We start from the raw sequence: 27,473 nt of genomic DNA, 5'->3' as shown, positions 1-27,473 counted from the left end.
AGAAATGATTTTTCCTTGTATTTTCTTTACATTAGTTATTTCTTCGACTACCTTTGCGATTTTATTATCAACACCCTTTACTTTGACTTCCCATTCATCACCAATAAAGTTCATGCTTCCTTTAATTTCACAAAGTTCCTTTTTTTACATCATAAACATCTTTTTGAAGCGTTTCAATTTTTATATTTAAACTGCTAGCAACTTCACGAAAAAAAGCCATAACTGTTTCTTTTTGTGCGTGCATTATTTCTCTCATCATTGTTATAGATACATATTCTTCATGTTTAGCCATTTTTATTTTGATTAAATATTTAGAAATAGATAAAAATAAATAATTGTTTTGTTAATATATAAAACGTTTAAACGCAAGAAAAGTACGTCCGATCGCTTCCGTGTTCGGAAATATTTTTTCATAACTATTTGTATCATAAAACCATAAAAGGGTAAAAAATAGTAAAAAATAATAAAAGATAAAACTACTTCACTTTAAAATAAATTAATTACAAATATGTACTAATGTAAATAATTCTAAAATTAGAAATTAATACACTTTGTTTTGCAAAAACAAAATGTATAAGTTTCTAACTTTAAAATTATTTACATTAGTATATATTTGTAAAAAATGTATACAAATGCAGGAAAAAAATCAGACCATTAGGTAAAAACCAACTAATATGGAGCTGTTTTACACGCCTTGAATTTCATGAAATTTAAGTTGCATTACTCTAAAGAAAGGCAGGTCTTTATTCTGAGTAATAAAATACTCAAAGAGATCAATTGAATGGTTGACTACATTTCTCTTTCCAGGGCATCGCGGTTTTTGACCTGCGACTTTTCTGATTCTGCAATTTTTAAAGCAAAGCTTTATTTTATAAGTTTTGATATTTTAGTATTATTTTTTAAGAATAGTTTATGTCATAATGTAACAAATTATTTTTTAAAAATGGCTTCCAAAATGGTTTAAAATGAGATGTAAAATTAAAAGAAAATAACTCTTAACCAGATTTTTTTCCAATGACAGAAATTTCTTAAAATCGGTAGAAATATAGTAAAATGGAATTGATAAAAATAGCACTTTGATTTTATCTTGTCAAAGTTAAATGTAATAAGTTTTTAGCAGCGTCATTTTAAATCTTATTTTATCTACATTGCATTATTTTTAATTTAAACCTTTAAGATCAACAAGACTGTTGGCAGATGTATAATATATATGAGCCTGCTGCAGAGATGAAATTCAAATAATGGTAAAACCATAAAAGTGTTTGGTGCTGGCGTTAGCATCTTTTGACCGAGATCACAATATAAAAATGGTAAAAGGTTTCCAAAACAAGAAACACGTTTCTTGTTTTTAAAAACAAATTACAGGGTAGGATATTTATTTCTTAAAACAAGAAACGTATTTCTTGTTTTAAAAAAATACAAAATACAAAAACACAAAATTTAAAATTTGTTGATGAATACTTAACTAGTTTATATTTATTAAAAAATAAATAATTTAACTCATTACTTTCACTATTACGGTGGGAAAAGGGGGTTGGAAGGGGTAAGATTTTAGGGATTTTTGTTCGAACAAGTTCGAACAATGAGAACGTTCCCATTCCTCTATATTGTATTATTATATATATATATATATATATATATATATATATATATATATATATATATATATATATATATATATATATATATATATATATATATATATATATATATATATATAATATAACAAGAGTGTCTGAATTATTGTTTGATCTCGATTAAAGAGACTCACAAAAATATTTATCGAAAAAAAAAAACTTTGTTTAATTTTAAATTAACTTCTTGTTATCAAAAGACAAAATTTACACTCAACATATGGAGCTTAAGTATTTATGACTACTATATGTTTATGAAGATTTTGTGACAAACCTTAAAAGTGAAAAATTATTTATAAATTAAAAACATAAAGCGATATTTTTTATATGCATTTTTTTTTTTCTCTTGGTTTACATTTGTTAATCGTTGTACAGCTTTAAATAACCAATAATAATATTAATAATATAAACTTACAATGATAGAAATTATAGCAAATATAAACAGGGTATCTGAAAGAAGATCGCAAAGATCTTGTCCTTAGAACCTTAAATAAGCATTTAACAAAGGTAAGATAAAAAAAAAATTAATAAACTGTTACATAATTGCAAGGTAATTAATCTGTGTCTGAAAAAAGATCAAGAGAATCTTCTCATCAGAATTTTATATCAAGGTGGATGCAGAACTTTATTTTAGGGGTGGATGCAGGATTTTTTACGGTTGATACCTATTTTTAATGCAACCTTATCCAACATGTGGGAGAGGAAGGGGGTTAAGGATAACCGTACTTACGCTCAACCAGCGCACTATGCGTCGCTTAGCGGAAATAGGATTTCGTACATATTTTTTAGTGATTTTTTATATATAAACTTTTTAAGTTTTTTTTTTGCATTTAGTTTTTAATTCTCTATAAAGTTTTAGTTTTTTTAAACTTTTGAAAATTTAAGGGTTTTTTCAAGGTTTTAAAAAACTTTTCATTTTTGTTAAAATCCTTTCAAATATATGATAAGTGTTAAATCTTTATATTATTTTTATGCGAAATTAAAATAATCATATGTTTAATTGAATGTAAAACTAGAAATAAAAAAAAAAGGTTTTTGCATAGCATTTTTTTGCTTATTTTTTGATTTCTTAATCATTGATTGATTTGAGCATGTGGTCACAGAGGTCGCCTTTTTTTTTTTGAATAAAATATAGCTACTGCAAATTGACTTTACTGCCATGCAAAAATATTCAGGCGACCTCTGTGACCTTATGCTCTAAAATCATTTTTAATACTGTGAGTTTTATTTAAAAATCGACTAAATTCTGTGAAGTAAATGAAAATTCCGTAGTTCAATAACATACAGATGGTTTTTATAAATTATCAAAATGGCTACACTCACTCTTCGTCAACCTTTAACACATGCATTGCCCCCAAGGCATATATTCTTAAGAAAAAAATTTAAAGCCTGTGCCAAATTTTTACAGTCTAAGTTTATTGCACTAAATAATGCTGGCTGTATGGTTAGTTTCACAATTTTTTGAAGAATGGCTTTTGAGTTAATAAAAAACTTTAACAAATGTGGAAAAAAAAGCAGTTTGTTCTTCATTAAATACAAAGATTTTCTGGATGAAAAAATTAAATACAAATTGTATGCCTCGTAAGTTTTTTATTACTTTTAAAGTAAAATGTTATATATATATATATATATATATATATATATATATATATATATATATATATATATATATATATATATATATATATATATATATATATATATATACATATATATATATATATACATACATACATATATATATATATATATATATATATATATATATATATATATATATATATATATATATATATATATATATATATATATATATATATATATATATATATATATATATATATATATATATATATATATATATAGCGTAGAAAAAGACCCTGAGCAACATATGAGGAAAGACAGCTTTTTTAAAAGAGGGTGAAAAGCTGATTCAGCAGGGTAATGAGCTCATCAAGCTAGGTGAACAAAAAAAGAAGGAGGGCCAATTAATACTTATAGCTCTTGGACTGAAGTTAAACAGGTATGTATAATGTGTGTTTGCATATATGTGTGTGTGTGTGTGTGTTTGTGAGCATGTGTGTGTGTATATATATATATATATATATATATATATATATATATATATATATATATATATATATATATATATATATATATATATATATATGTATGTATGTACACACATTTTATACATGTTTTAGAAGAAATACTGTAACAATGGGAACACCTGAAGTAGGTATATATACTGCACCTTGTGCGCCAAAACCTAGAAAATTTTTTTCAGAACTCATGAGTAGGATGAAACGTAAAAGAACTGACAATCTTCAGGGAAAAGAACTGGAAGAACTTCAACATGCTGTAAAAAGATTTGCATCTAATCCCTCTATTGCACCCACTTTATATGGTCCAAATTTATCATTGCATACTTTTTGCAATTTGAGACTAACAGACAGAACATGGGCTGAATTTAAAAAAATTGCTACACAAAAATATTATCTTGTTCCACCAGGTTTAACCAAGTTAAAAGAATACAAAAAATTGACATATCTAGAGCATGTGGAATATTCAGAAACTGAAGTAAAATGTAGTCTCTTCAATATTATCAAACATTCAGTTTCTAGAGTGTTTGAGTATCTTTTGGAGGATGAAGATAATCCTATTAAAGTTTTAGCACAGGAGGAAGTGATAACATATACGTTATTTGCAAAGTGGAAGTTGATGGTCAGAGTGACCAATCTGAGTTTCAGAATGCAGCAATTATGAAGAGAGGTGTGAATGATTCCACTGTGTATAGCATAGTGTTTGTACTGTTGGAGATTTGAAGTAGAAAAAAGGTAATATGGAAAAATTAGTCCATCATCTTATGTTTTGTTTTGCCAAAGAGACTGCTTGTTTTATTCAAGAGAAGTTTGAACATTTACAAAATGAAATTTTATCTTTAGAGAATATTAAGTTTATACTTCATGAAAATACTTTTGTTATAAATTCGAGTTTGTCAACTATTTTTACCACAATAAATGATGGTTAAACACATAATGCTGTGGTATCAAAAATGCTTAAAAAAAATTTCGCATCTTAGTGCTGTCATGTATGTCAAGCAAGTCCTAAGGAGTTTAATTTGGAAATTATTTGGAATAAAGATAAACTTGTAGACAAGAATATATTAAAACTTGGAGTTTGCAGTCTTCATTTGTGGATATGCAGCATGGAGTGGGTCTTCAATACTGCTTCCAAACTTCCTGCAGTGAAACAAGGAAGAAAAATTCCAGCAAAAAACAGCCAAGAATTGCCAACAAAACTGCATGAGTAGGTCATGCACGTTTAACTTCTTTGCCGAAAATACTAGGGATACAGCTAATTATTTATTTATGACATCTGACATGAATCTATACTGCAAGAAAAACAAAATGCAAGAGGTATAAAAGCTATACTGTAAGAAGATTCAGCTGATAACTGTTCTTAAGGTAAATATTGGAAAAAGCTATGTGTATCTTTAAATTTAGATATTTAATGTTATCGTTTAATTCTATTAATGATACATTTTAGGTGCTGGTGGTAGCCAATCTGATATTTCTGAGGCCTTTTCACATAATCAAAACAATATGTTTTTTTTATGCTTGCAAAAAAAAAAAAAAAACTTAACTATATCTATTTATTACACTGAATACAGTTTTTTTCTTGAATTTATAATTATTAGAATTAAAATTTGACAATAGATAATTTCTATAATAAATGTTTATATCTTAAACTATACTATTTATTACAATAATGAAACTTTTTTAAATTTTAATGTTTGTTGTTAAATAATTTTAGGAAGTCAAAGAGTAATGGTTCGTATTAAGAAAAGAAATCAAGGAAGTATCATTAAACCATACAGCTGTAATTGATAGGCAAGTTTTAAAAAACGGTTATTTTCATAGCCACAAATTGTTAAAAGCCTATTTTAGCATCAGAACCTTCATTCTGCAATTGAAGAAAATGGAACTTTTTTTATTTATTCCACTTTTATAATAAAATACTTTTGTTGTTTCCTTTTTTATTTAGCATGAAAACATAAGTAGGAGACAAAAATGCCTGTAACCCCTAAAAAAGATAAACTGGTATATCAGACTTAGAGTTTTAAATATCAAAAACTATCGGTTTTATGTCTTTTCAATCAAAAATCGAATAAGTACGGATAAACCGCCAAAAAAACCGGATCGAAAATAAACCGTCGAAAAAACCGGTTTTAAAAAAGACCGGACTTTTTTTATAAATGTATATATAAACAAACAATATCTCATAATTGATGCTTTGTTAAAAAAATTACTTCAAATGTTAAACAGTTTGCTAGTTATAAAGCTATTTTATATCAGCGCGACGCATAGTGAAGCGGATCAAAAAGTTTTTGTTTTTTTTTTCCTCTTGCGTGCCTATTACAAAGAAGTTTGGGGGGGAGGGGAATAAAAACGGTGGTGGAAATTTTAATCCAGATCGAATAATAAGGGAGACAGTGGTCTTAAGAAAATAGTATGTGGGAATTTTTTCAAAACACGCATAAAACAAGTTGATACTACTTTTGTCTAATGCTCATTATTTAACAACTGTTTTATCACAATATTAATAAGATTCAATATGCTTGTAGTTTTATACTACGGTGAGGAATAAACCAAGAGTTAATTTTTAACAAATTGATATTTACGAGATTTTTTATAGACCAACAATTTTTAAAGCCCTATTAAACTGAATTTTTTTATTCGTATCGGCGTAAACCATTTTCTCTTAAAATATCGCTTTAATAATTATAAATGCGAAAACAAATTCGCCATCAATATTCAAACAAAATCACCATTTGTATTGTCGTTGTTGTTGTTGTTCTTTTTGTTATTCTTATTATCATTTTAATCATGTATGTATTACTATGTATTAATGATGTATTACTTAGGTATTTACTTTATGTAAGTACTTATACTATTTTTAAAATTCCTTGAAATCATACAACCTCTTTTTGAAACATATTGTGTTTTATTTAGTTTTTCTTTACAATCTCTTGTAACAATGATTATAATTAAAGTTCAGACTTAAACTATTTGCAATTAGCTAAAGTTAACAACAATAATTTTCTTGATGGCTGCTTGTTTATTTAACTTTATGTTCTTAACTAATTTTATTGTTCATATCTTCGATACTTAACCAGTTTATTACATATCTGCACTATAGGTACAATAATAGACACATTCTGATATTGACAGAATGTGTCTGTTTTCTTTTAATTAAATTTTTAGCGATCCATTTAATTTTTTGAAGAAATTTCATGTTGCAACTATCTATTCAATACAGCTTTTTTACATTTGGTAAATAAAAAGGTCTTGAATCATATAAGAAATTTACTTTTCCACGCAGTTTTTCTTATTTGCCTCGGGCACTTTAGGCAAAAATATTTTCATTAAAAATTTCGGTAACCGAATTTCTATTTCTACAGGTGGTCTGTAACTCAACCTAATTTTGAAATTTCATAAATTGAAGGTTATGGCGTTTTTGATTTTGATTCAACCGACAATTTTTGATTTTTATATTTACACCTAATTAAAACATTTACTTCCAACATAATAAATCGTTGACCTACTGCATTTTTGATCTACTAAATTTTCAACCTACTGAGTAGGGCTAGCAAAACCGGTAAACCGGTTTACCGGTAAATTGGTTAAAAATTATGTTTAAATTTACGGTAATTTTCAAATAATTTACCGGTAATTCGGTAAAATTTTATGAAAATTCTGAATAAATTATTAGTAGTATTTTTTTCTCACTAAAAAGAAAAATTCTACATAAAAGCTAACTTTTTTACATATTATAAAAAAACAGTTGAAATCGCAAAAAATTAAGAACTTTATAATGGAAAAGAATTTTGTTTTCTTACAATATTACAATATGCATTTCTTAAAAAATAATACAGCCTACTTGATTGATTTTTCTTAAATTTTCGTTTTTTAATAGAGAAAGAAAAATATTTACATACAATTAGGATTTGTTTATGTAGTTTATTTATAATTACATTCAGTTTATTTTGTGCTCGCGTCCCATCTGGTTACAGTTACAGGTGACATTTTATTTAATTTAAAGTGAGTTTTTTTTAAATTATTTGGTTTTTTGCACTGGATGATAAAATTATTAAGTATCATAAAAAAAAATTGAAAATAAACACAAAACATAACTTTGAAAATAAAGCGAATATTCTATATTTTAATTGTGTTGAGTAAGTATTTCACAAAAAGTCTTTAAAATTATATTATAGAATATATTTGTATTGTGTTCCAAAATTTACATTTTGAATTTTTTTAAAAAAAATAGCCTTATCTATGATGTCTATTGGATCCGGACAAAATCAATTGTGGAATCATTTTCTACGTGCGAAAGCTGGCAATTCAGCTATATGCAATGTATGCAAAAAAAATATAAAATGCTCTGGCGGCAGCACAAGTGGTTTGCACAATTACCTTATCAGAAAACATAAAATTAATCTGCTAAAAAGAGTTCAACATGATGATGAGCTAACTGTTCTAATATCAATACCACAACTTCCGTTACGAATGATACAAATTCCAGATCAAATTTTTTTGATTATTTCAACATTATTAAAACGATTGATGACTCATTTCCAGCTTTTTTAGCACGACTGACAGCACGAGATTGTTTATCATTTAAAAAGATTTGCACATCATACGATCTTCAGCAATTATTTAAATCCAATGGATATGATTTCCCAAAGTCTCCAAAAACAATTAAGAAAATGGTGTTGCAGTACGGTGACAAAATCCGAAAACAAATCGTTACAGAATTATCAGAAAGAAAAGCCCGTGGTGAATTATTCAGCTTGACTTTCGATGAATGGACATCTCCCAAAAATCGAAGGTTTATGAATGTGAATGTCCACTCGTATGATAATGTATTTTGGAATCTCGGATTGGTTAGGATTAAAGGATCAATGCCTGCTGAAAAATGTATAATGTATCTTTAAAATACACTTAAAGAATTTAGTATTGCGATAGAAAATATAATTTCCATTACTACGGATGGGGCCGCCGTAATGAAAAAGGTAGGCAGATTACTTGACGTAAATCATCAACTTTGTTTAGCCCACGGCATCCAGTTATCAGTAATTAAGGTGCTGTATAAAAGATCTGTTTCGGATAATATTTCCGTAAAAAATCAAGAAGGGGATTACTGAATTTGAACATGGTGAAGATGAAGAGGATGGTGTAATGGAAGATATTGGGGTTTTTGACGTTATTGAGGATACATCAACTACTGATTCATCAATTTAACATGAAAGTATAGATCCAATAATAACAAAAATTCGAAAAATTGTTGTCATGTTCCGTAGATCACCAACAAAGAATGACATCCTCCAAAACATGTTAAGGATGAATTTAAAAAAGAACTTACGCTAATCCTTGACACAAAAACACGGTGGAGCAGTATATTAATAATGTTGGAAAGAATTTATGAGATTAAAAATTGTGTTCGTAAGAGTCTAATCAATATCAAATCCAAAATAGATTTATCAGAAAATGATCTCAATGTTGTATTAAATATAATAATGGCTTTGCAACCTGTTAAAGTAGCTGTGGAAGCTCTCTGTTCAAGGGACACTAATCTATATGTTGCAGATTTGACAGGTTCATGTTGGATGAACTAAGTAACCAAAATAATTTCTTAAGTAATGAATTGAAACAAGATTTAATATTTCGAATAAGTGAGAGAAGAACCGTATATTCTGATATATATTCATATCTTCACGAACCATGTCCACGTACAGCTTTAAATAATGAAAATAATTATGGTGTGTTTAATACAACAAGTAAATTGGTTATGGAAAAAAATATTGTAGAAATCATTCAACAATTTTTAAAAAACGATTCCAAAACTACTGAAGCTGAAGTTGTGCAAGTGTATGAAACTGAATCAACTAGTGAATCTACGGTTTTATCAGCAGTGGCGACATCAAGTCAAGCAATGTCAATGAAGGAAAAACTTGATTTAGTAATTAAAAAAAAAATGATAACTATTGATCACGAAGAGATTAGTGATCCGAAGACAACATCCGGTCTTTTAAGTATAGTCAGGAAAGAAATTGCGTATTTCAAGAAACAAAATATTAATGGAAAATATTTAAACAAACTCCAAAAGTATATTTCAGCAGTTCGCCCAACCAGTGTAGAGTCGGAAAGAGCTTTTTCTGCAGCAGGTTTAATTGGCACAAGGTACAGAACAAGTTTAAACGACGAAACATTAAATGTAATGTGTTTTTTAAGAGCTTACTTCAATAAACAATTTATGCTCCTTGAAAAGAATTGACTATATTAACTATTTTTATTTTAAAAATGAAGTTTTTTTTATGTTTATGTTTGTTTATGTTTACGCTAAAATACAAAAATGTTAATGTATAATAAATGAATTAATTATATTTTATTATATAAAAAAAATCTTTTTAATTGTTTAATTTATTTATTTTCAACTAGGATGGACCTGTAAACTGATGCTGTTTTACTAATATATTCATTTGTTATGCTTTTTGTTGTTTTCAGTGTTTAGATTATTACTATATAAGTCTTTAGAAAAAAAACCGGTAAATTACCGGTAACCCGGTAATAATTTTTTTTGTACCGAATTACCGGTTTTTTAAAATTTCGGTAAATTTTTACTACTCTTGAGTATTCAACCTATTGAATATTCAACCTACTGAATATTCAACCTACTATATTTGCAATTTTATAACTACGTCTTTCCGGTATGTATATTGTATATCTTGCTGTTGATTTGAATACTGGCCAAATTTAATCAGCCTTGGCGTAGTGCTTGAAGCGCTATCTTCATAATTGGGAGATATACGGTTTGTTGAATCCTTAGAAAACTTATTTATTGATAATGAAAAAAAAAAAGTTTAAAGTTACAAGGTTAAATACAGAGACCAGATAATCGGTTGAAAATTAATTTATCTCAAATCGGTTGAAAATGAAAATCCTTTAAAATAGGTCGAAAAATAAATCCATCGAAAACGAAAGCGTCATAAATCGGTTGATATAAAAAAAGACTATAATCAGTTGAAAACAATTTTAGGCCTCAGTAGTTTATCTGAAAATTAATTCCACTTTTTAGTAGATGTTCTTTTTGTAGAACAACTTAGTAGGTCGAGATTTTGTTTTAGTAGGAAAAGATTTTTAAAAAAACTAAAATTTTTAAAAACATTAAAAACGGGGAAATTTCTTGTGTATGTGTCATGGTTGAGATACTTACGTTATTAATGTACTCATCTAATTAGTTATAATAAACTGCGGGTAGTCTGAAAAAAAATTATGATCTGAAGCTAAATTAAGAAAAAATTTAATAAGACAGTCCTGCTCCTCCAGAAGGTGCTGGCGTGTAGGTAAAAAAAAGAAAACACCGTAGCTAGAAAAAAATAAAAAGTTTATTCTAGCAATTAAAAGTCCTTTTTGCTAAACTTACTTTTTTGCTATAAATATATATAAACAATATATATAAACAAATGTGTTACATGCAAATGTTAAAAATCCACTTATATAACGTTTTTTTCAGGATCGTATGTATGTTATTGTATTTTAAAAAAATTGACTAGATTGAAAAAACACGAAACATATTGTCTCATCCAAGTGGAAAATTTGAAACTTCAATTTTAGATTTACCCCTCTCTTGATCATTTCTGATTGCTAAATATACGTTATCTTCTTCTTAGACCATGAAAAATGATAGATGCAGCTTTTTCAAAAAGTCGCGTCTATCATTATTCAAGGTCTTACAAAAATTTACGAAAAAGTTTTTCGTAAATCGTTCTTGAAGCCACAACTTTTTTGCGTATGTGACGTCACTTTGTGGCAAAAAACAAGAAAAACAAACTAGAAACAAGATTTTATTTAAATTTCTAATAAAAGAATGGAAAATATTTTTATGGGATATAATGTAATATAGACAAAAACTATTTATTTATTACTATTGTAATAAATACAAACTCTTACCCGTGAAATTATATATCTGTACCAGTTTTATATCTTTTTATGAAATTGGCTTAACTTTTAAATTAGCGTTTAATAGCTAATAGGCTATTCACACGAGGGTACATTTGATGGAACATTCCGTGGAACAGGGAACATGAACAAATATCCTCTCGTGTGAACGTAACTTGAACAAAACTTCACGGAACATTTGAGGAACTTTTGTACCGTCCCGCCAACCGAGAACAAATAAATGTTCCGGAACATTTATTAGTTTTTGTATAAAACATGGTGGCTTATATTCAACTATTTTTAAAATAACCGTATGAGTATAAGCTAAATGACACAATAAAAATGCATTGCAAGTTGGAAATTTGTTGTGAAAGGCTCAAATTATTCTTTTTATAAAGTTGTTGTCATCTTAACCAGAGTTTTTAGTCCTTGATCTCTGCATTATCCTTGATCTTGGTTATATATCAAGACAGGAGTATCAATACTATTGGCCTTGCAGCATGTTGCCTTGACACTTTTAGTCTTGGCCTTTGATCTTTCTTATTGAATTCATAACGTTTTTTCGAATATTATTTCATAGTTTTATTCATTGAGTTGAAAACTTGTGGTATTTGCATGCAACGAAGGAATTTCCGATCCCACATAAGTATGATGGTACTCAGATGATGGGTGATGATTTAAAAACGATTTATTTGACCATAAAAAATATAATGTTATTTTTAGCGGCGTTTAAAATTAGTATAAATAGAGTAGAAATTTAGTTATTATTAGTTTATTATCATTTTAAAAAGAAGTTATATTCATGCGAGTCGTTAAAAACTTAATCTTCAAATTTACCATTATTACAAAGATAGTAGTATTCTTAATTGGGATCAGATTTAATTTGAATTGAAAATAAGTATAATTCAAGGTAACATTTAACTTGCGTTAAGAAAGTTTAACTTTTATTGTTTAATAGTTTTAGTTAATTATATTTTTAGCAAGCATTGTTATTAATGCATTTTTAATAAACCTATAGCAAGTTTGTTTATTAAATTCAACTTTGAACTAATAAGCAGAGTTATTTATCATTGACCTTCCCAGTTATATTAATTATTATTACCATTGTTATTATTATCATTATTGTTATTATTTATATTAATGTTACTAATGATACTATTATTGGTTGCTAGCTTTGTCATATATTTTATTATATTAGCTTTGTCTTATCTTGTTATTTTAATTTGTGAACATTACCATTTTTATTTTCCTCATAAATATCCCGTATTTACTTATTAGTTAATCTACTGTTTGTGAATAATTGTGAAAGTAAGACCTTTATTCAGAATATATATTATAGATTGACTATTGATAGGACTGTACCCTATATCTTTGCCATAATGTGCTAAAATTATTAACATTTAAAAATGAAAACAAACAATAGTGTTGACAGATCAATGTTATTAAATGACATAATTATTACAATGCATGGAAAAGTAAAAATAAGAATAAAATAAGGATTTGAAAGTTTCTGTTCTCTTGGCTACCAGTTTCTTGCAATTTAATAATTTATTTAGTAAGCCCATAAAATTATTAAATTATTTATAGCCCATAACATTAAATTATTTAATAAGCCTATAACATTTAAACCTTTTGTAAAGTTTAACCTTCTATTATTAATTCTATTATTAAGTATTTATTTTTTTTTCGTTACTGTTATTGTTGCTAGATTCTATGTACTTGTCCTTTTTAGTAGGTAAAACTTTAATTTTACGCAATGTCTCAGCATTCAGATAAAGACAGTATTGACTCCAGCACAACACATACTGGTCTTTGCATATCTCCTGTAAATAAATCTGTATGGAATATTGCTAACACAAGAGTATTATTAGATTTATTGAAAGATAATTACAAAGTGTTTATATCTGCAAGAAGAAACAAATGTTTACAAACAAATGTCAGATGAATTTTCAAACACATTTAATATTATACCTCCGTTAACTGGATCTCAAATTCAATCTAAAATTAGTAATTTGAGGAAACAATTTAGGTAATGTACATATTTTATATTTAATGTATGATACCTTACTGAAATGCTGAAAGTATTTTACAAAGTTACCATGTATAATAATATCTAATTGCAACTTAGTTTGTAACTGAGTGTTAGTTTAAATCACTTTAAGTCTTATTCAGTATTGTAGATTTACAGCTCGTTAATAATTTTTAATTGTCGCATTTAAAGTTATTTGATTCATATTATATAGTGTTAATGATGTGCTTGTATTTACTTATATTTATGTATATTAACTTAAATTTAAGCATTTTTTTCATAGACAAGAAAAAATTCTAGTAAGTTTATTGGGAAGAGCTCCTAGTAAATGGTGGCCTTACGATACTGTTGCCAAAATAATAGGTGGTGAAGCTTCCCTTGACAAAAGTCAAAACTTTTCTGGTCAAGATTTTCAAGATGATCAGGTATGCTTACTTATTGCTGTATGTTTTAAAGTGCTATATATATTTTTTAAAGTAATATATCCAAGGATGTTAAATGTTTTTACTATGTTAAGTTTAAGAAGTTCTTAATTTTGCAACATTTGTCAGACTTAAAACATAAAGATCAAAAGCATTTAATATCATGTTTTCAAATTATAAAAGGGGACCTTTTAATATTGGCAAGAGATCAATTTGTAAAATGCTATTGTCTATATAGATCCATTTTGTTTGGGGAGGGATAGTGAGGGAAGGGGGAGGGGAGAGTAAAATGACTTTAAGTCAAGTCTTTCAAAGTCAAGAAAAATTTTAGTTGAAACATGATTTATAATCATTTCTTATATGTGTAATTTTTTTTATGTGTATTTTTTATTTACAGATTGTCACAATGGAATATGGCAAGGAGACTATCGGTATTTTAAATATTTAAGCTTTGGATGACACAAGTGATGTGCAATCTATTGTCACTATTCCTGATAAGGAACCAACTCAATCTACATCCGGCTGCAATAAACAAAGAAACTCTGATGATGAAAAAAACTTTGAATAAAATTGTAAAAACTGAACCAGTAAGAACAAATGGAAAAGCAAATTTATCTTCAGAATATTTAAAAGTGGCAAATAAAAATTTAGATATTCAAATCCGTTCACAAGAGCTACGAATCAGAGTGGTTGCTGTTTTAGAGGGTATGTGCAATGCAATTGAAAATGCATCTCAAGCCCAAGTAGATGTGTCTAAAGCCCGAGAAGAATATTATAAATTCTTATTGACAAAATAAGGTGTTCTATTAGTCAAGATATCTCTTTAGTAATTATGTTACGTCAAAAGGTATATGAATCTCTATTTATATATGCTTTTTATGTTACCATATTACTATTATAAAAGGAATTTTTACTTTATGATTTTAAGCATTAAAATGGTGATATTTTCTCTTGTAGTATTTTTTAAATTTGTTATATTATTTTAACAAAGTGTATTTTACATGGTACAAATACTTTTCTTTGTATCTCTATGCTATATATATTTAGTATTTTTAACCTAAGAAATATTTTTTTTGCGATATGATAAAAGCCTGTAGATGAATTGTAGTGATATATTTTTTTTATTATGCCAACATGATTTGTTTTTTATCTATACAAATTGCATAACATGTTTCATTTTCATTTTTGTTAACAATGCTGTATTAATTCTAACAATCGGTTTTTAACAATGTCTTCTAATTTGCCTTTAATTGTAATATAATAAATATTATATTTATGTAATGGATTTATATAGTTTTAATAACCTTTTCGAGAGATATCTGTGAAGGAAAAAACAATTGGAAAAACGTGGAAAGCGTTTTGGCCGTACTTCGATCAAGAAGTAGAACATTAATCGATGATGAATCAATCACCCACCCATTTTCATATTCAAATTTAGCTTTCTTTAAGCTAAATCAGCAAGGAGATCTAATTGAAAGAAAAGTTTGGTTTAAGCCAAAAAGTTCCCAATGGTTTAATTATATTTTTAATCAAATGGAGGAAAGTAAATTTAAAGAACATTTTAGGGTAAATCGTAACACATTTCCTAGTTCATGAATTGCACATTAAGGCAAAACTACCACAACTATGCGTGAACCTATTTCTGTAGTAAAATGTGTTGCAGTTGCATTACATTATCTAGCTTCATGTGAAGAGTATCGTGTTGTGTCTAACTATTTTGGAATATGAAAGTCAACATCAAATTTAATTGTTCAATGAATTTTTTAAAAATGAGTTTATTAACGCTGTTAATGACATTTTGCTCCCTAAATATGTTAAATTTCCATTGTCAGAAGAAAATTTAAATTAATGTAGTAGAGATTTTGAAGCTATTCTTAGTTTTCCCCAATGCATTGGAGCTGTTGATGGATGCCATATCCCTATTTCAGCCCCTAAAGATCAAGCAATTTCTTGTTATAATTATAAAGCAGGGGTGGCTACAATAAGGCCCGCGGGCTAACTCCGGCCCTCAGCAACCTTTTATCCGGCCCGTCAGTTAATTGTAAAGATAATAAAAAAAACTATAAACATATATAATAATAATAAATTATATAATATTTAAATTTATAAATTAATAAATTTTAAAAATATTTTTTGTAAAAAAACAATCGCTTTAAATAATTAAAAATATATTAAAAAAATCCTGCCGGCAATTAATCTCAGGATTAATTTCCGGCACTGCCGGCAATTAATCTCAGGATTAATTTCCGGCACTGCCGGCAATTAATCTCAGGATTAATTTCCGGCACTGCCGGCAATTAATCTCAGGATTAATTTCCGGCACTGCCGGCAATTACCATTTGCGTTTTTTAATTGTAAATGGCATCTTCAAAATCAAAACAACGAAAAATCGACAAGGAATTTCGCTTATTTAATGATGAATGGCAAACTAAATACTTTTTTGTTGAATGTAATTCAGTGCTAGTATGTTTAATATGTAATGAATCGGTTTCAGTGTGCAAAGAATATAATTTAAGGAGGCACTATGATACAAAACATTCAAAAACTTATAATCAGGTTGTCAACGAGGTGCGGAAAGAAAAATCAATTAAATTGAAAAATAAGTTATTTGAACAACAAGATTTGTTAAAAAGGGGCAACACTGAAACAGAAAATGCTGCTATTGCAAGTTATGAAGTGAGTCTTCTTTTAGCTAAAAATTGTAAACCATTTAGTGATGGGGAAATTATTAAGGAATCTCCTAAAATTGTGTTCAAAAACATTTGTCCTGAAAAATTGAAAATTTTAAATAATATCTCCCTCTCAAGACAAACAATTACACGAAGAACATGTGATATTGCTGATGATCTGAGTTTGTCATTGACTGAAAAAATAAAAGCATTTCAGTATTATTCAATAGCTATTGATGAATCAACTAATATATCACAAACTGCTCAATTAGCTATTTTTTTTCGTGGTTTTGATAATGATTTTCTTGTTACTGAAGAGCTACTTGACATCTTTCCTATGCAAGGCAGAACAACAGGAGAAGACATTTTTCTTGCCATGAAGAAAGTTTTTAAAAAGTTCAACTTGACTTACAACAGATTAATTTCAATTACATCAGATGGTGGCAGCTCAATGATTGGAAAAAAAATGGGTGTTGTTTCCAGACTGGAAAATGAAATGGCAAAAAACAACTTGTCATTAATTAAGCTGCATTGTATTATTCATTTAACAGCAAAGACTATGGATGTGGAAAATGTAATGTCTAGTAGTTAAAGCAATAAATAGCATTAAGTCCAGTGCATTACGAAGTAGGCAATTTGATGCTTTTCTTGCTGAAAATGACTCTAAATATGGTGGTCTGCTTTATTATACTGAGGTGAGATGGCTTTCTAGAGGTAATATGCCGAAAAGAACTTATGATTTGAGACAAAATATGTTGGATTTTTTCAAAATTATCAACAAAGATTATCCACCAGAGCTTGAAGAAAAAGAGTTTATTGAAAAATTTGCATTTCTAGTAGACTTGACCCAACATTACAATATACTTAACAAAGAATCCAAGGAAAAGATGAATTAATTGGAAAAATGTACAACCTTATTCTAGCTTTTTAGTTGAAATTAACTTTGTGGGAGCAGCAGTTAAGAACTGGAAATTTCAGTCATTTTCCAACTTTGGGTGAGTTGAATCCTGGAAACACAGCAAAATTTGTTACCTGTATTGCTGAATTGAAAACAAGATTTTCAAAAAGGTTTGCAGATGTTAAGAATCATGCAGACAAAATCCAATTGTTCACAGTGCCATTCTCTGCTGATATTGAAACTGTACCAGATAAATTCCAAATGGAGTTAATTGATTTTCAATGCAGCGATGCTTTGAGAGAAGCATATAATAAACAAAATTTATTGTTATTTTACAAAAATCTTGACCAAAATAAATACACTAACTTAGTCAAGAATGCAAAATGATGGGTGTCTTGTTTAGTAGCACATATTTGTGTGAAAGTGTTTTTTCTCGTATGAAATTTGCAAAATCCAAAACTAGATCTGTACTCACAGATACTAACTTGCAGAATACATTAAGAATCGAAACCAGTCAGTTGCCTATTGACATTAAAAGTATTGTGAAAAAAAGGCAGGTTCGTGATTACCAATAACCTATAATTTGTATTATACCCAATAGCCTTGTGACCAGCATATGTTGTTAGCTAGTAAATATGTGTGTTTAAGTGTTATTCCTTTGCAAATCAATATTTTTAAATACAACATTTTTAAAAACTATATTATTAAAATCTCCGGCCCCATTTAACAGTTAAAAAGCTAACTTTAGCCCTAATCAAAAAAGTTGTGGCCACCTCTGTTATAAAGGGTGGTATTGCATAGTACTTTTTGTCGTTGTAGACGGGAGATACCGTTTCATTTATACAAGTGTTGGATTGCCTCGTAGAATTAATGACAGCTATATTTTGCAGAATTCTTCTTTGAAAATAATTATAGAATCAAATCTTTTTGATAAATGTTTTAAAGAGCTGGGCGGTTCTCTTGTTTTACTATGTTTGATAGGTCAGTCAGCATTTCCTTTAACACGTCATTTGTAAAACCGTATCCTGAAAATTTTGTGTTTAATGAAGTTCAAAAAAACTACAATAAAATACTTTGCGGAGCTAGAACTGTAGTTGAAAATCCTTTTGGACGCGTTAAAGCTCAATTCCGTGTCATTTGCAAACGTATGGAATGCGATGTTAACTTTGCTACAAGAATTGTTAATACTTGCGCCACTCTTTACAACATTTGATGCAATAAGCCATACTATTATAATAATGTCGTCATAATATTCACTAAATATTATGGCGACATTATTATAATAGAATGGCTTACGCATCATTATGATGACAGTGTGGCTCAACCCAATACAGTTACTACTGCTGGGAACAATGGACCAGGAAAAAATGTTCGTGACTCAGTTGCTAAATACCTTTATGAAAGGGATAAATATAGTAGTAATAATGTTTTTTTGTTATTTAAAGCTGTAGCTGTAATATGGTTATGTATTTTTTTGTTTTAAACTAATATTACTCAACTTGAGTCTATCAAATGTGCCTAAATAAATAAACTTTAAATATTCCGTCAAGCCAATTTTACATGTGAACACTGCAAGGAACATTTTGTAGAACATATTGTTCTAGGAACATTTGTTCCGGAATAATGTTCCGACAAACATCGCTAGTGTGAACATGGTATAAGGCTTCTATATTAACTATATAAGGCCTTATATGGCCTTATATCATTTATAATACATCTATAAAATGAAAAAACTTTAAAATTTTATTTTAAGTTTTAGAAATCATTATAGCCTTTATTATTATTTTTTTGCTATAAATATATTATTAAAAAATTTCAAAATTTATTACGGTAAGGGGAGGTCTTAAATATCCGAAACGACAGAAAAATAAACCTAATTATAAATCTCTTATAAGCTCTTCGTACGCGGAAAAAGTTAATTTTTTTTCTCCTATAGCCTTTTTTCAGAATAAAATATTTTACTAAAAAATATCGGTGTAGAAGAGATATGTATAGAAATTGTTTTTTTACTAATTTATTATTGCTCAATTAAAGAACAGAGCAATAATAAATTAGTAAAAAACACTTATCTAACTTTTTTCTTCAACTTGAAGTTTCACCATTGCTGGACCATCAGGAAGAGTTACTGAATCTCAAAAAAGTTCAATTTATAGAAAAAATATTTTGCAGGAATTATATAAAAAGGAATATTATAAAACAGAAAATTATAAAAAAAGTTTTTATTACTATACTTTTTTGGTTAACGGGAAGTTTCCAAAGAAACTTATTAAATAAGTTTCTTTGGAATGGGGATAGTTTAATTTGGTCATTTGTTTTTATAATTTTTTGAGAGGTATTTATTTTCGGGCCTACATTTAGAAATTAATTCAGATTTTTTATTTAATAAATTTTCCTGATTTAAATAAGTAATTATTTTAAATTTTTCTTGCAAACATAGCATACATTTTTTGGAAATGTTATAGGCAGGGGCAGATTTTAAAACAGACCATTGTAAATTAAAATTTTTATTTTTTTTCTTTTAAATCCCAAATATATTTTTACAGCATAGTCTCTTTTGAATATTTTTTGTGTTTAAATGATTGTTTGTGGTTGTCATAACGTTTTTTCCATTCCCCTCGGTTAAGCCAATATATTGTTTATCAGGGTTATTTTGTGAGGAAACATTTTTTGAAAGGCATTTTCAATTTAGAGGGCAATATATTTTTTGTTTACAACTACAATATAGAGACACAAACAAATTACACTTACAAATAGAGAGCACTCTATTTGTAAAATACACTAACATAATTTACATATTAAGCTCAAAGTTTATACTTGTTGAGCACTCTTTAATTGTATTTTACGTAACCTAAACATGGAAACCAACAATTTTACTTACTCTCTCAAAAATATCCCAATCCCAGATAAAAAAAGTTATACTATTTCTTTAATAGACCAAGTAGAACACTTTATTAGAAGAATTCGTTGGAAAGCCCGTTTTTTCTTAGAATCTGAAAAAAATAAAAATCCTTTAATTGAAAGAAAACAGAATCAAAATTATGGATTCAAAACAAAAAACGCCCCACCATTTATTTCTGACCTGGAAAATTTTGAAAATGATTTATTACACTTAATTAAAACTATAAAAACATTGCCAAAAAAAATTAATTTAGATGCGAGAATTGAATCAGTTGCACCAGCGCAAGCGTTTATTTCACTAAAAGATCACAAACCAAATTTTCAAAAAAACTCCCTTGTAGGCTACTAGTACCTTCAAAAAGTGAACTAGGGCACGTTAGTAAAATAAAACTAGACAAAATTAATAACTCTATTCGGAAAAAATTAGGTTTCCATCAGTGGAAAAATACCACTGATGTTTGGTTTTCTAAAATTAACAATAAAAATAAATGCACATTTATACAATTTGATATTATTGATTTTTACCCCTCAATTACAGCAGAAATTTTAGATAAAACAATAGAATTTGGAAAATCCTATTTAGAAATTACTGAGGACACTATCCGTATAATTAAGCACTGTAGAAAAACTTTACTCTATTTTAATAAAGAAACGTGGAAGAAAAAAACCACGCACGAATGCTTTGATGTAACAATAAGAAGTTCCGACGGAGCATAAACTTGGGAATTTATAGGTTTATATATTTCAAATACCCTAGCTAAAATAATCCAAAATAATCAATTAGGTCTTTATTGCAACGACGGTTTAATAATAATGCATAAAAAATCAGGGCCACAACTCGATAAAATTAGAAAAGATATTATTAAAGTTTTTAAAAACATTGGCTTCCAAATTGAAATAAACATAAATCTAAAAATAGTGAATTTTCTTGATGTCACATTTAACCTCTCTCAGAAAGTTCCTATAAGCCCTACAAAAAGCCTAATGACAAATTGTATACTAATGTGAATTCGAACCATCCCCCTCAAATTCTAAAACAAATTCCAAATTCAATTAACAATAGGTTGAACCAAAACTCTTCTAATGAAAATATTTTTAACTCCTCTAAACGCGTTTATGAAGATGCCCTTAAAAAAAGTGGCTTTCAAAATTTCGAGCAAAAATTTGAAAAGCAAATTGCAAAAAAGCGTAATAGAAATAGAAACATAATTTGGTTCAACCCCCCAAAAACAAGCAAAAATGTTTCAACAAATATAGATACATTTTTCTAAAATTAGTAGACAAACATTTTCCTCCCTCTATTAAATTACATAAGATTTTAACAGAAATACAATCAAAGTAAGTTATAGTTGTACTAAAAATTTAGAAAGAATTATAAAAGGCCACAACTACGCGTTAATTATTAAAAATGAACATATAAAAGAGAAAAAAACACTTATTATTGTAATTGTAAACAAAAAATAGATTGCCCTCTAAATGGAAAATGCCTTTCGAAAATTGTAATTTACAAGTGCATTGTTTCCTCACAAAATAACGCTGATAAACAATATGTTGACTTTACCGAGGGGAATGGTAAAAACGTTATGCCAACCACAAACAATCATTTAAACGCAAAAGATATTCAAAAGAGACTATGCTGTCGAAATATATTTGGGATTTAAAAGAAAAAAATAAAAATTTTATTTTACAATGGTCTATTCTAAAATCTGCCTCTTTTTTTTTTTTGTGATTTAGTAACTCTTCCTGATGATTCAGCAATGGTGAAACTTCAAGTTGAGGAAAAAAGTTAGATAAGTATTTTTTACTAATTTATATATATATATATATATATATATATATATATATATATATATATATATATATATATATATATATATATATATATATATATATAAGGAAAAAGTATAGAAAAGTTTTGGAGTAGGCTTAAAAAGATCCGTATTTTTACGAGTACGATAAGCTAGTGTATTATGGATTTCAGTGGGAAGATAACTTTATGATTTATTTGATTCTACTTTATAAAACAAATTATTGAATAAACTGTACTAATAAATAAAAATAAATATTAAAGCTTATTAGTAAATTATTATGTGGATATTCCCAAACAAAATTTAAATTTACTAAGAATGTTAAGTCTTTAATCTTCATAATTTTTGATAGACTAAAGAGCATGTTTGAATCAATTTTATCAAAAGCCGAGTTTGAGTTACTTTTATAATAAACATGCTCTTGCAATCAGCCATTTAATAATAAATCAGGAAACATTAGAAAATCACCCGTGGCGCAGCGGTAACATTTTGAAAAATTGAGAAACAATTTAAGAAATATTTTGACAACATTGAGAAACATTTCGAGCAGCCGTGGCGCAGTGGTAGCGCACTTGCCTCAGAAACAAACAATCCCTGGTTCAAACCCCACCTCTGGCAAGTTTTGTGACAACGGTTAGGAAGGAGGCGTGAACTTCCAAATACATGTTCACCCATGGTGCTCTGTGATAAAACCGTAAGGACTTCTTGGGATACCTAAATAAAATTTAAAACATACTTTTGAAATTTTTATCTGTCATATTTTATTATATAGTAGCTTATACGTAAACGCTTTTTTTTGATATACATTAAAAATAGTTAAAAAGGTACCATCTCTTTTACTTAAAATCAAGTACATGTTCAGGAACATTTATTTTCTCTGGTTTGGCAGAAACGGTAAAAAGGTTCCTTAAATGTCCCTAGAATTTTTGTTCATGTTGCATCCCAGACGGCACAACTCGTTTAAAAATTACGCGTGGTTTCTGTTGCGTGTTTAAAACTCCCGAAAACACTAATACCCAGTTCACACTAAATTCTGTTTTAAATAAACATGTTTTAATGTAAACATAGTTTTATAATAAACATGTTTTCAGTTTTCTTGCGTTCAGATTGAACGTTCTTTAGTATTTATATTAACGTTCGAAAATGGCGCTCTCAAAGAAAAACTTGATCTCGAAGTTACGAGTATTATTGTACATATCAAGGAAAAAAAGAAGACTGCAATTGCAGCACATACTGATAAACTGTATTACTGCTTATAATTTTGCGGTTTACAGAAAAATTTGGACTAAACCTCGCAGTCAAAGCTTTTGGTACGAAACAATGGTAAACTGTTGGAACGAAGATGATTGGATAAAAAACATAAGAATGTCTAAAGCAGCCTTTAATTATCTGTGCAAGGAAGTTTCACCTTTTATGCCTATACAAGGCACTAACTTTCGTAAATCTTTGCCTTTAGAAATGAAGTTAGCTGTGACACTTTACTTTTTAAGTGGATCAGCAGATTACCGAACAATAGCCAATTTATTTGGCTTAGGAAAATCAACTGTTTGTACAATAGTTCACAGAATTTGTAAACATTTTGTTGATAACTTAATGAAGAAATACATTTCCTTACCCTCACGGGAAGAAACAATGGAGATTATAGTAAGTTTTGAAAAATTATATGGTTTTCCACAAGTAGTTGGAGCAGTTGATGGATGTCACATAAGAATAAAGGCTCCTCATAAAAATTCAGAGGACTATATAAACAGAAAAGAATATCACTCCATTATTTTACAGGGATTGGTAGACAGCAAGTATTTATTTAGAGATATTTTTGTAGGGTGGACTGGCAAATCACACGATTCAAGGGTTTTTAAAAATTCTCCCTTATATAAAGAGTGTCTGGCTAGAACCTTTTTACCTACAAACTTATCTAAAATATTTGATAATATTGAAATTGGTCCTCTTATCCTTGGTGATTCAGCATATCCCCTTAAAAATTGGCTTATGAAACCTTACTCAGATCGTGGAAATCTTAGTATAGAAGAAGCAAAGTTTAACGTTTCTCTTAGTAAATGTCGTGTGGTGGTGGAGAATGGATTTGGAAGATTAAAAGGTCGATTTCAATGTCTTTTAAAGAGATTAGATACAACAGTTGAACACACAGTCAATATTGTTACAACATGTTGTATACTACATAACTTCTGTACTTTGACAAAGCAAAAGTATTTAAATGAATGGATTGAACAAACAGAAATTGACTTAGTAAACCCTATATTAAACCACAGTTGCATTGAACTTGACAATAAAGCTGAGTTTATTAGAAATTCCATAAAAAAACATTATTTTACAACTGTTTAGTTGTAAATGATTTTTTTCAAACAATGTTGTAAAAGGCATGGTTTATTTTATTTTGAGAAAAAAATAACAAAACAAAGAAATTGCTTCACATTTTTTTAATCATAATTAAAAACTCTATCTCAGTCCCACTTTTAAGACGTTTAACATCCTTATCATTTCGGATAAGTACATTTGGTAACTTGGTAATCAATAAAGATGCATTATCTTGAACTGAAAATTCCTCTTTTATTGTGCAAGTAAGTTTTTCTAGTGTCAAATCTGCCAATGAAAGTTCTATTTCAATAAAATATAAATCTTCAACTTGACGAACTTTTAATATAACACATGATTCTTCTTGTTTGTGGTTTTCTAAAATACTTTCTAAAATTTTATGATCAATATCAGCCTGAGAGGTCATAAATTTATTAACAGTGGCATTTAATTGTTCAAACATTACCTCACTTCTTGATTTTTTCTTTTTGGATTTTTTAAAGTAAAAACTATTATCTTTTTTTACCAACTCTTCAGATTTAGAACTTGACGGAGTAGTTTCAATGTCTATATGTTCACAGTTTACTAACTCATTAACGCAATTATTAAAATTATTCACTTCTGCAGTTTTTTCAATAATAACATTCATGCCTGAGGAACTTTTCAAAAAAGTTGGTAATGTGGTTGGTGTGTCACTAAGAACCTTATCAATTTCATCAAAGCAGGATGGTTTTTTGGAAGGACCAGTCCCACTTGTATTTCGTTTATTATCAATATAATTGCGATATGCACTTGTCAATGTGTGAATTCTTGTTTTACACATCTCTTTATCTCTGTCTTCATATCCAGAAGCTTGCAAGAATAGCAAAATTTCCTCCCAAATTTTTCCTTTTCTAAAATCCAAAAAATATGAAGTTATATATATATATATATATATATATATATATATATATATATATATATATATATATATATATATTTATATATATATATATATATATATATATATATATATATATATATATATATATATATATATATTGTGCTAACTATCAAAGAGAAATAAATATCTTGTTGTAAAAAGTACAATTTATAAACATTCATTTCCTTGTTTATTCAATATTAATGTAATTCGTAATCACTTCTTGTCTATTTGTGATTTATTTAAACTATTTAGTAACGAGTGGTTTGATTTTATTTAACAAGTTATTTCAATTTGATCCAACTTAACTGAAAAAAACAAAACAAAACCTTGTGCATGACTTCAACTTTTCTTGGATATTATCTTCTGACCATTTACTAATTAGTATTTTTGTTTCCTCATCATCCCAATGTCTAGCTCTCTTTCTAGATTTAACTTTTTCTTCAGCAACAGCTTTTTCCTCCGCCATTTAAAAACAGTTCAGGGTAATAAAACGCAATTAAAACAACCTCGCGACGTTGTTTTATTAAAATAACTTTTAACGTTGCGTGTTTTAATTAAAACCAATTTTAAATTTGATGAGAATAGTAAAATGTAAAACGCGTTTAAAATACGACAATTAAAACGTGTTTTATCGTCAGTATGAACGGGGTATAAGAATAACACGTGTCAACAATAAGGTTTTGATTCCGTGAAATTTACTACTATATTTTACCAAAAAACCAGTTTGGATTTTAAGTTTTTAGTGATGGTTTTCAGTTACAAAAATGGAGTATTAAATTATCAAAAGTTTTCGCAACGAATGTGAAACCATTACTAAAAGCACGCGATTTTTCAAATTTATTTAATTTTTATTATTCAGAAGGTTTTTGAGTGTGTAACAAGAACATTCAGGAAAACATTTGTCGAGAAAATTTATATGTTAAATAAATTCAGTTTTTGTTAAGTGTTAGCATGTATATATATATATATATATATATATATATATATATATATATATATATATATATATATATATATATATATATATATATATATATATATATATATACAGGGTGGCCCATAATTAGTGTCCCATCTTAAAAAAGCAATTCCTTGAAAACTAGGGATGGAAAACTATTAATTTTGTTTTGGTTTTTGATATTATTATATATTTTGATCTATTTACTGCTGCCTTCACTCACTTTACTTGTTTTTTTAGCAATGACAAGACCATCACCATATCGGCAAAGTATTATTGATTTTCATGAGAAAGGAGTTTCAGCACGCGACATCCAGACTAAACTCAAAGTGCCGCGAAAGCTTGTTTATAGAACAATTCAACGCTTCAAAGCATTGAGAACAATGTCAGATCGTCCACGCAAAGGAAGAAAGCGCTCCGTGGTGACTGATGCAAAAATCAAGCAAGTTCGTGAACGGGTGCGCCGCAACCCAGAACGCAGTATGCGACAAATGGCCAAACAGCTCCAAATTTCTCGAAGTTCTCTTGGAAGAATTACCAAGGATTATCTAAATTTGACAGCTTACAAGAAAAATCCTGCACAGCTTTTGTCTCAGGCATCAAAGCAGAAGCGCAAGGATCGCTGCAAGGATCTCCTCGCCCGTTTCGCCAACAACGCTCATCTCAACATCGTTTTCACAGACGAGAAGATTTTTACAGTTCAACAACATCACAATGTGCAGAATGATCGTGTCTACGCTTCCTCAAAGCCTAATATCACAATACAAAAGGCAGCACATCCTCTTTCAGTAATGGTGTTCGCGGGTATCAGTGCCACCAAGAAGACACCATTGATTTTTGTTCAACAAGGCGTTAAAGTAAAAGCCCAAAACCTGGGCTTTTACTTTTTCTTTGATCAAAAACTCATCTGAATGA

At 28.1% G+C, this 27,473-nt stretch overlaps 4 protein-coding genes across 4 annotated transcripts; 3 read left to right on the top strand and 1 right to left on the bottom strand.

The window, feature by feature from the left end:
* The first annotated feature begins 16,447 nt into the window (after positions 1–16,447).
* Positions 16,448–17,350, top strand: LOC136083507 (general transcription factor II-I repeat domain-containing protein 2-like). The gene has a single exon (XM_065802909.1). The coding sequence runs from the start codon at positions 16,448–16,450 to the stop codon at positions 17,348–17,350; it is 903 nt and encodes a 300-aa protein (XP_065658981.1).
* A 6,037-nt stretch (positions 17,351–23,387) lies between these two features.
* On the top strand, positions 23,388–24,831 carry LOC136084027 (putative nuclease HARBI1). Its single transcript, XM_065804062.1, has one exon. The coding sequence runs from the start codon at positions 23,506–23,508 to the stop codon at positions 24,703–24,705; it is 1,200 nt and encodes a 399-aa protein (XP_065660134.1). The 5' UTR covers positions 23,388–23,505; the 3' UTR covers positions 24,706–24,831.
* LOC136084028 (uncharacterized) lies at positions 24,786–26,343 on the bottom strand. The gene is made up of 2 exons (XM_065804063.1): positions 25,927–26,343; positions 24,786–25,568 (listed from the first exon to the last, which is right to left on the bottom strand). Exons 1-2 carry the CDS (start codon positions 26,064–26,066, stop codon positions 24,791–24,793), a joined length of 918 nt encoding a protein of 305 aa, XP_065660135.1. The 5' UTR covers positions 26,067–26,343; the 3' UTR covers positions 24,786–24,790.
* Positions 26,344–26,800: 457 nt separating this feature from the next.
* Positions 26,801–27,469, top strand: LOC136083506 (uncharacterized). Its single transcript, XM_065802908.1, has one exon. The coding sequence runs from the start codon at positions 26,801–26,803 to the stop codon at positions 27,467–27,469; it is 669 nt and encodes a 222-aa protein (XP_065658980.1).
* The last annotated feature ends 4 nt before the right edge of the window (positions 27,470–27,473 follow it).

The sequence above is a fragment of the Hydra vulgaris genome, chromosome 08 (genome assembly GCF_038396675.1).
Source record: "Hydra vulgaris chromosome 08, alternate assembly HydraT2T_AEP".
Lineage (NCBI taxonomy): Eukaryota > Metazoa > Cnidaria > Hydrozoa > Anthoathecata > Hydridae > Hydra > Hydra vulgaris.
Note: the sequence above shows the minus strand (reverse complement) of the source record. Positions and strands in the feature narration are given on the sequence as shown.

Excerpts from the sequence above, each read along its gene's own strand:
- LOC136083507 (XM_065802909.1), top strand. The coding sequence starts at position 16,448 with ATGGCATCTTCAAAATCAAAACAACGAAAAATCGACAAGGAATTTCGC.
- LOC136084027 (XM_065804062.1), top strand. The coding sequence starts at position 23,506 with ATGGCGCTCTCAAAGAAAAACTTGATCTCGAAGTTACGAGTATTATTG.
- LOC136084028 (XM_065804063.1), bottom strand. The coding sequence starts at position 26,066 with ATGGCGGAGGAAAAAGCTGTTGCTGAAGAAAAAGTTAAATCTAGAAAG. Across the intron at positions 25,569-25,926 it reads AAGTTGAAGTCATGCACAAG|AAAAGGAAAAATTTGGGAGG; the intron begins GTTTTGTTTTGT and ends TTTGGATTTTAG.
- LOC136083506 (XM_065802908.1), top strand. The coding sequence starts at position 26,801 with ATGACAAGACCATCACCATATCGGCAAAGTATTATTGATTTTCATGAG.